This window comes from Tupaia chinensis, unplaced genomic scaffold, assembly GCF_000334495.1.
Source record: "Tupaia chinensis unplaced genomic scaffold, TupChi_1.0 Scaffold000688_1, whole genome shotgun sequence".
Taxonomy (NCBI): domain Eukaryota; kingdom Metazoa; phylum Chordata; class Mammalia; order Scandentia; family Tupaiidae; genus Tupaia; species Tupaia belangeri.
The window spans coordinates 780,214-789,483 of NW_006160211.1; the positions used below are offsets into that span (position 1 = coordinate 780,214).

Below are 9,270 nucleotides of genomic sequence, written 5' to 3' on the forward strand. Positions count from 1 at the left end.
CGGGGCGGGCGGGTCCCGGCCGGCGCCCTCCGCCTCCGCCTCCGCCCCGGCGCTCCCGGCCTGCTGGAGCCTCGAACCCGCGTCCTGGGGCTCTTCCCACGCGCCTCCCCACCTGCCCGGTAGCCCCCGTTTGCCCGGAACGAAGTCACCGCGCGATTAGTCCCCCGTCTTTAGTCCCAGCGCAGGCTGGGAAGGACCTGAGGATGCCGGGCTGTAGTATTTTGTATATATTTCCTTATTCTCAAGGCGCAGTTCGAAGTCGACCTCACTGAAGCTTTTAAATATGTCTACAGTATTTTTAATGGTGTTTCTTTATTAACGAGTGATTAATTTTCTTCTTGAGTCTCACAGTAGACCCATATTGGCAAGAAATTACTGGAGAGTATGGTACTTTAAAGTTCCTAGGAAGCGGAGGTTTGCATGTTTTTTGTTTCTGTAATTATAGGATTATAGGAGCACAAATTGTACCTGGAACAGTTCAGGCACTCACGCCCACTCTCTTAGTTCACAGACTGAAAACAGCCACCGGAAGTTCTAATGAAGTATTAGAACCTAGATCTTCCGACCGTCTGGAAACTGGTCGGCGACCCCTGTGTAACAGCGCCTCACACGGAATAAACCACAGGCCACCTATGTCAGATAATCCTCAGGTCCAACGTGATTTTGTCGGTTTGTGTATTTATTCTTAATTTAGTGCAGTGTCAGGTCAGGGAAATCAGAACCAACTTTGAGTGCCTACTATGCCAGGCATGTGCTAGAAATCCTTACTGTAAATCAGGTACTGTCCCCTCTTCATAAATGAGGACAGTAAACGAAGGTAACTTTAATAGCTCTTTGACCTCAAGGGCAACATATTCCCATCTAGATAAATGGAAATGTCCAAAGGCCTTTTTTTAATGATATAAATTAGGTGGTCATACTTTTTTTAAAAAAGAATTATTTTATTTATTATTTATTTATTTATTTGACCAGAAAGGGACAGAGAGAGAGAGAGAGAAAGAGAGAGAGAGAGAGAGAGAGAGAGAGAGGAAAGTGACAAGGCAAGCCACCAATTTGGGGCTCAAACGCAGTGGGCCATGGAGTCCAACGCCCTTAACCACCACACCACCTACTGGCCTCAAGTGGTAATACTTTAAAAATACTTCCTATTTTTCTATTTGACCAGAGAGAGAAAGGGAGTAAGTGAGAAAGCAAGCTACTGGGGTCCAGGGCTTGAGCCATAGTTGGCCATGTGGGAGTCTAGTACCTTACCTACCATACTACCTGCTGGTCCCAGTAGTGCTTTCTTAATGTCTAATAAATTTCTACCATTTGTTCTTGATGAAAAAATAATCTCAGGAACCAGCAGTTAGCGTAATGGCTATGTCGCTGGACTCCCACGTAGTCGACCGTGGTTCGTGTCCCGGACCCGGTGGCTTAAAACTCATGCCGGGCGCGTGTGCGTGCGTGCCCAAGATCCCAAGAGGAGAATGGAGGAGAAGGGATTGCGGCGTGACCATCCCCCCTGGGGGGTGATTTCTCGCTTTCTGTCTCTATGTCTCTGTCTGTCTGGCTGGTGAGGGCACATGCCCTATAGCGAAAATCTCTCACAAAAAAAAAAATAATAATCTAGGGGCCACAGGTGGCATGGGGGTTAAGGGTACTGGACGCCCACATGGCTGACTGTGGTTTGAGTCACGGATCTGGCGGATGGCTTTCTCACTTTCCCTCTTGCTCTTGCTCTCTCCCTCTCTGGTCAAATTAAAAATAAATAAAGTTAAGTAAAATAGTTCTAAAAAGAAATCATCTAGATATAAGGCTGGTTGTGTTTACAGAAATATTTTTATTGATTTTTGAGACCTGGTGCTTGAAGATGTAGTTGTGTCAAACTTCATTTGCTATATTGATTCTTGATATTATAAGAGTTAAGTGCAAAAAATTTACTTAAAATAGTAATCTGCAGTATTTCGTATCTGTATGGATTTCTTCTGAGCCCATAAATTAAATGTCTCACATCAGGAGCAATATCTGTTGTGCCCATATGAAATGTCTGGAGTTTTTACATCTCATTTCAGTCGTGAAATTGGTAAGATTTCAGTTCTTCACGTGGCAGTACTGAATTGAAATACTTCTTGTCCTACTACTTATTAACTCAGCAGAGGAGCTATAAGAGCTGCCCTGGACAGGACCCGTAAATGGTGTAATGGTTACATTGCGGGACTCCCACGTAGGTGACTATGGTTTGAGTCCCAGACCTGCGGCTTAAAATTCACACTGGGTGCATGTGCATCTGTGCCCAAAATCCCAAGAGGAGAGTGGAGGAGAAGGGATTGCAGTGTGGCTATCCTCCCTGGGGGATTTGTTGTTTTCTGTCCCCCCCCCCTCCCCCCTCTCTCTCTGGCAAACACACACCTTATAGCAAAAAAACTCTCTTAAAAAAAAAAAAAAAAAAGGAATAGGGACCAGCAGGTGGCCTAATGGTTATGTTGCTGGATTCCCATATGGCCAACCATGGTTTGAGTCACAGATCCAGTAGCTTAAAACTCACACTGGGCGCATGCATGTGAGTACCCAAAGTCCCAAGAGGAGAAGGAGGAGAAGGCATTGTAGCATGATCATCCCCACTGGGAGATCATTTCTCATTTTCTGTCTCTCTGTCTCTCTGGCAAGCACCCACGCCCTATAGCAAAAATCTCTCAAAAAAAAAAAAAATCATGAATTGGCAGGTGATGTAGAGGTTAAGGTGCTGGACACCGCATGGCCAGCTTCGTGGCTCAAGTCCTGGACCCAGCACCTTTGCATGTATACCCAAAATCCTGAGAGGGAAGTGGAGAAGGGATTGTGGGCGGCCATTCCCCCTGGAGGATGAGTTCTCACTTTCCCTCTCTCTCTGTTTCTGGCAAACACACGTCCTATAGTAAAAACAAAAACAAGGGACCAGCAGATGGCATAGCAGTTACGTCACTGGACTCCGTCATGGTCAACCACAGTTCAAGTCCCAGAGGCGGTGGCTTGAAAATCATGCTGTGTGTGTGTGCGCGCGCACGTGCATGCCCAAGATCCTAGAGGAAAGGAGATTGCAGTGTGGCTCTCCCCCTGGGGGGTGATTTCTCGCTTTCCCTTTCCCTGTGTTTGTTTTTCTCTCTCTACCTGAACACTTGTGCTGGAAGGGGAAAAACTCTTTAAAAAAAAATGTGGTAACTGGAGGTAGCCAGAGAGGGAAAGTGAGAAATCACCCACCCCAGGACAGATGGCCATGCCACAGTCTCTTCTCCTCTCAGGATTTTGCGCGTGCAGGCACATGTGCCTAGTGTGATTTTTCAAGCTTCCATGTCTGGCACTTGAACTCTAGTCAGCCTTGTGGAAATCCAGCACCTTAACCACTATGCCAAATGCTGGCCCCAACAAACATGTATCTTAAAAGCTTATGGATACCAGTCTACATTATTATACTTACTGCTCTATTGTTGGCCATATTCGAAAGGACATTGTATCTGAAAACAGTTTTACCTTTTGAGTTAAGAGTTGTAATATGATGGAAGAAAAATAAGTTAGAAATGAATGACCCCACTGCAGAAAGGAGCTTGGAGAGGCATAGGAACTGAGAGAAGATTAGAACATAATGAGTGACAAGTTGAGGTTTGGAGGGATAGTAGGTACCCTGTAGTATAGAGTCATAACAATTTTAGACTATCTGAGACCAGCAGTTAGCATAATGGCTATGTCGCTGGACTCCCATGTAGTCGACTGCGGTTCAATTTCTGGACCCACTGGCTTAAACTCACACCTGGCACGTGTGCGTGCATGCCCAAGATCCCGAGGAGAATGGAGAAGGTATTGCAGTGTGTCCATCACCCCAGTGGGTGATTTCTTGCTTTTTGTCTCCCTCTGTCTGTCTTTCTGGGAAGCACACATGCCCTATAGCAAAAACCTCTCAAAAAAAAAAAAAAAAAAAAAATAGACTACCCTAAGAGCAGTATGGTAAAAGTGAAGGGATTTAAGCAGGATTATGATTTAGTAGTTAAACCAGCTGAATCCCACATGGCCAATTCCATCACTGGAGGTCCAGGACAGGGAACTTGAGAAACACACCAGCATGTGTGTGTGTACATGCCCAAAATCCCAAAAGGAAGGAGAAATGGAGGAGAAAGGATTTCAACTTGACCACAACTCATGGCCCCAGAGGGGTGGGGGTGCTTTCTCTAGGTCTCTCTCTCAATCTCTGAGTATCTTTTTCTCTCCCTGGGAGGTGTATGTACTCTCTAAACAAAAAAATAAGGACAAAAGTAAATTTAAAAAATAATAATTATGCATTTAATTTTGTTTATTATTATTGTTATTTTAAACTTGCTATAGTGTATGTGCACTCACTAGAGAGAAACAGAGAGAGCGAGAGGCAGAGAAGGAAAGCAAGCTGCCAGGTCCAGGACTCAAACCATAGTCACCCATGTGGGAGTACAGCCACCTTAACCACCATGCCACCTGCTGGCCCCTGGTTTTCTATTTTTATATGTATGAGGGAGAGGAAGAGTTGGTAGTTGAGATACTATTTTTTTTTTTTAATTCAGCTAACACAGAAGTAGGGAAACAACTAAATCTGGGCAGCATGTTTATGTTGGGTCATCAGAAAAGCCATGACTTATGACTTTTTGGAAAAGCCATGCATCATGACTTTTACAAAAACCCAATAATTTATGTGTCATATAGTTTTAGAAATTCTTAGATTGCTACTTTAAAACTCTAGCTCTTTGGGGGGACCAGCAGATGGCGTAATGGTTACATCATTAGACTTGCATATAGTCAACTGTGGTTTGAGTCCCAGACCCAGTGGCTTAAAATTCATGTCAGGTGCATGTGCATGCATGCCCAAAAATCCCAAGAGGAGACTGGAGCAGAAGGGATTGAGGTATGGCCATCTCCCCCGGGGGGGTGATTTCTTACTTCCCATCTCTCTGGTGAATGTATCCGCCCAATGGCAAAAATCTCTCTAAAGACAAAACAAACAAACAAAACCTCTAGCTCTTTTTGAATTGTTTTATAAATTCTAAGAACTCATAACAGTCTTATATAAGAATTTCAACTCCTAAGTTAACTTAAAATAAATGACTCTTACATTATTTTTACTTCTCCTTTTATCATAAACATTAGAATACACTGTTCTATTTATATTGTCAGCTTTTAAAATTATTCAGATCCTGAATTGTCATTTTGACGAGTCAGATTTAGCTTTGGGGCTGGCCAGTGGCATCGTGGTTAAGGATGCTGGGCTCCCACATGGCCAACGATGGTTTGAATTCTGGACCTGGTAGCTTGCTTTCTCACTTTCTGTCTTTCTCGCTCTGTCCCTATCCGGTCAAATGAAATAAATTAATTCTTTTTTTAAAAAATTTTCTTGTTTTTTTTTTTTTTTGAGAGGTTTTTGCTATAGGGCACATACACTGGCCAGAGAGACAGAGAGACAGAAAGCGAGAAATCACCGCCCCCAGGGAGGATGGCCACACCTCAATCCCTTGTCCTCCATTCTCCTCACTGGATCTTGGGCATGCACACACATATGCCTGGCGGGAGTTTAAGATGCCGGGTCTGGGACTTGAACCGCGGTCGACTACATGGGAGTCCAGCGACATAGCCATTACGCTAACTGCTGGTCCCTTAAAAAGTCTATCTTTATCCTTAGATTCTAGGCTTAATGATCACCTGACACTATGTCTTATATAGTACTCACTCAAAAAATATGTCCAGTAAGTCAAGATATCTGATACAGTACTTGTAATGATACCTTTTAAACATTTTCCTTCATAATTCTTTCCTTTAACCCAAAATATACTGTCATTTTTTTGATACTCCTTTTCTTCCTTGCTTTATAGTCTTTAGAATTCTGCTTTAAATTTTACTGTTTTACTATTTCCCCTTACTCAAAATCTGTGTTTAAGTTTAACTGCTGTGGATCTTTTTCTCGAGACTCATATACTTGCTATTTTATATTCTAAATATTGTTTTCTTACTTCCTAATGGAAAATCTTTCTTCCTTTCTCTTTTGGTATATTTATGTACTATGGAAGAAAACCTTGAGCCTGGTTTTGTGTGTTGTATTGGGTCATCAGAAAAATCATGATGGGACCAGCAGAAGGCCTACTAATTATGTCGCTGGATTCCCACATAGTTGACTGTGGTTTGAATCCCGGGCCCGGTGGCTTAAAACTCATGCTGAGCATGTTTCATGCATGCCCAAGATCCTGAGAAGAGAATGAAGGAGAAGGGATTGCAGCATGACCATCCCCCTGGGGGGTGATTTCTGTCTCTCTCTCAAGCAAGCACATGTGCCCTATAGCAAAAATCTCTCTTAAAAAAAAATTCATGACATATTTTTCTGTTACTATGCAAAAATGCATCATGACTTTTCCAATGACCCAATTTTTTTTAATTGTAGTTTTTCGCGTCATGAGGAGCTATTTGTTACTATGTAATTGATAACTTTAATTTTTTATATTCTGTGTTTTTAGTCTATTGAAGACAATGAGGTGTATTTGCCTAATGATGAAATTTGGACCTATGATATTGATAGTGGGCTGTGGTAAGTAACTTCCAATTGCGTAAAATCCAATCTTAGTATCCGTTTTCAGGGGCCAGTCAGTGGCCTTGTGGTTGGGGTGGCTAGATCCCATATGGCCAACTCTGTGGGGTGAGTCCCAGATTTGGTGGCTTGAAAGACATGCCACCTACATGCATGCATGTCCAAAATCCCAAGAGGAGAATGGAGGAGAGAGGATTGTGGTGTGGCCACCATGCCTCAGGGGTGCTTTCTCACTGTCTCTCTGGCAAATGGACACACCCTATAGCAAAATTACAAAAATAAATAAAATAAAAATAAGTGCTTTGATAGGCTACAGGACCTTCAGACCATACACAGAACATACTGGAACATTTATGATGTCTCACTTTCATTTCTTTCAATGCTTTATTCTCTGTGGCTCTTTCTCCTCCCTCCCTTCCCTCTCCATGCTTTGTCCTTTTGCATTCCTCTCAAGACCAACTCTGTCTCTGAAGACTTCATTTTATTCTACTAATTCCCAATTACAATACATTTTAATTGTAATTCATAGTGAGAGTTTTCACCAGAGAATTCTCATGGAGTTCCAAGGGAATTTTCATTTGCCTTTCTGGAAAGTTATGAGATTCCATGTTATTCTTGCCGCAGGAGAATGCACCTAATGGAAGGAGAACTCCCTACCTCCATGTCCGGAAGCTGTGGTGCTTGCATTAATGGAAAGCTGTACATTTTTGGAGGATATGATGACAAAGGATACAGCAATCGAGTAATGCTTCCTTTTCATTTAGGAGTGCAGTGGAATGTCGTATTTAACACATCACTTCATCTTGCAAGTTTACAAATGTTTTAACAAGAAGATATATGCAGAAATCTTGAGCTTATAATTAGGAGCTTTGAAAGAGACATGGAAAATGCAGCATTCCTGTTCTCTTCCGTGTCTTTCTGTGTCAGAGTTAACTACCTACCGATTACTATCCATAGGGCAAGAGCAGATGGGGAAAAGCGATTCTGTGTGTTTTATATGTCGTTTTTGCTTCTAAAATGTTGTCACATGTTTATTATTTCTACAGTTTTTAATTTTTACGGGTAAATATTTTATCTGTTAAAAAGACAAGAGTAGTCATGTTCATTTTTGAATCATAAAACCCTCTGATAAAGATTTTAATTTTCAAATGCCCTGTCTGCTAATAGCATTCTCATCTTTTAAAAGCTTTATTTTGTTAACTTGCGAACAAGAGATGGAACCTACGTTTGGGAAAAAATCACCAACTTTAAGGGACAACCGCCCACACCACGTGATAAACTTTCCTGCTGGGTTTATAAAGACAGGTAATACAGCAACTGCATATAATGCATTAACAGCACTGAAATAAGGGTTATGGTTTTTAGTCAAACAGTGAAAACGTGAGAATAGGACTTTTTTCCAAGGTATATTTATAAACTTATTTTGAGGCTGATGCCTAGGTTAAGGAACAATGAAAATGAACATTATGTAAGCAACTATTTGGTGTTCTTATATACATTAATTGTTATTTAATTTTCTGAAGAGTTAATACATTCATGTAGCTCAAGATATAAACTGTATTTAAAAATATACAACAGGTCTGTTTGCCATCTTTGTCCCCCATCCAGCTTGTCCCCCCTACCCCATGCACAGAAAAGCCTGCTGTTATTAGTATCTTTTGTATTCTTAGACCAGTGGTTTCCCATTTTCTCTTGCCATTGGCATCGTCTGTGAATCTTTTCTTTTTTAAGAGAGTTTTGCTATAGAGTGCATGAGCTCTACAGAGAGACAGACAGACAGTAATCACCATGCCACAATCCCTCCTCTTCTATTCTCTTCTCAGGATCTTAGGCACACTCACACCTGGTGTAAATTTTTTTTTTTAAAGAATTATTTATTTATTTCCATTTTTTTTTTTATTTGATGAGAGAGAGAGAGAAAGAGAAAGAGAGAGAAAGGGAAAGTGAGAAAGCAAGCCACCAGGTCCAGGACTAGAACCCTGGTTGGCCATGTGGGAATCCAGCGCCCTTATCCACCACACCACCTGCTGGCCCCAGCCTGGTGTAAATTTTAAGCTGCCTAGTCCAGGACTTGAACCATGGTTGACTACGTAGGAGTTCAGTAACATAACCATTCTGCCATCTGCTGGTCCCACATGGGAATCTTTTAAAAATTCCAGAGCCTGGGGCCAGCAGGTGGTGTGTGGTTGAGGTACTGAACTCTCACCTGGACTGTGGTTTGAGTCCTGGATCTGGCATCTTGCTTTCTCACTTTCTGTCTCTGTCTGAGCACACATGGCCTATAGCAAAATTTAAAAATAATAATTATAATAAATACAATTAAATAATTCTTTTGAAAAATATTCCACCGTCCATGTGACACCCAGACCAATTAAATTACTATTTCTGAGGATGGGATTTTTTTTTTTTTTTTTAACTTTTCCTGATTCTGTGATGCAGACAACCTGGGGAACCAGTGCCATCAGTGTTACTTTATACCTATAGTAGTAAATATATATCGCATGTGATATGTATGTATGTATGTATGCATGCATTCTTATTTTCCTTCTACTCCTCCCTCAAAATCAGTGTACAGTAGATATAGTTCTGCACCCTGTTGATTCTTTTAGTTAACAGTGTACCATAAAGATCTTTCATGTTTCTGTATCCCTAGTTAGAAAGCTTCTTTTTCACATCTAAATAGTATTCCCCTGTATAGATATGCCATAGTTTATTTT

The 9,270-nt window shown here is 41.6% G+C and overlaps 1 protein-coding gene across 1 annotated transcript in view; it reads left to right on the forward strand.

The window, feature by feature from the left end:
- Positions 1-6,482: 6,482 nt before the first annotated feature.
- The window catches only part of KLHDC1 (kelch domain containing 1), a gene marked incomplete at its 5' end in the record, with an annotated part of 42,664 nt that continues 39,876 nt past the window's right edge, over positions 6,483-9,270 (forward strand). Inside the window, 3 exon segments of the mRNA XM_014592433.2 lie at positions 6,483-6,553; positions 7,178-7,295; positions 7,740-7,858. Coding sequence (XP_014447919.1) covers positions 6,483-6,553; positions 7,178-7,295; positions 7,740-7,858 — 308 coding nt within the window.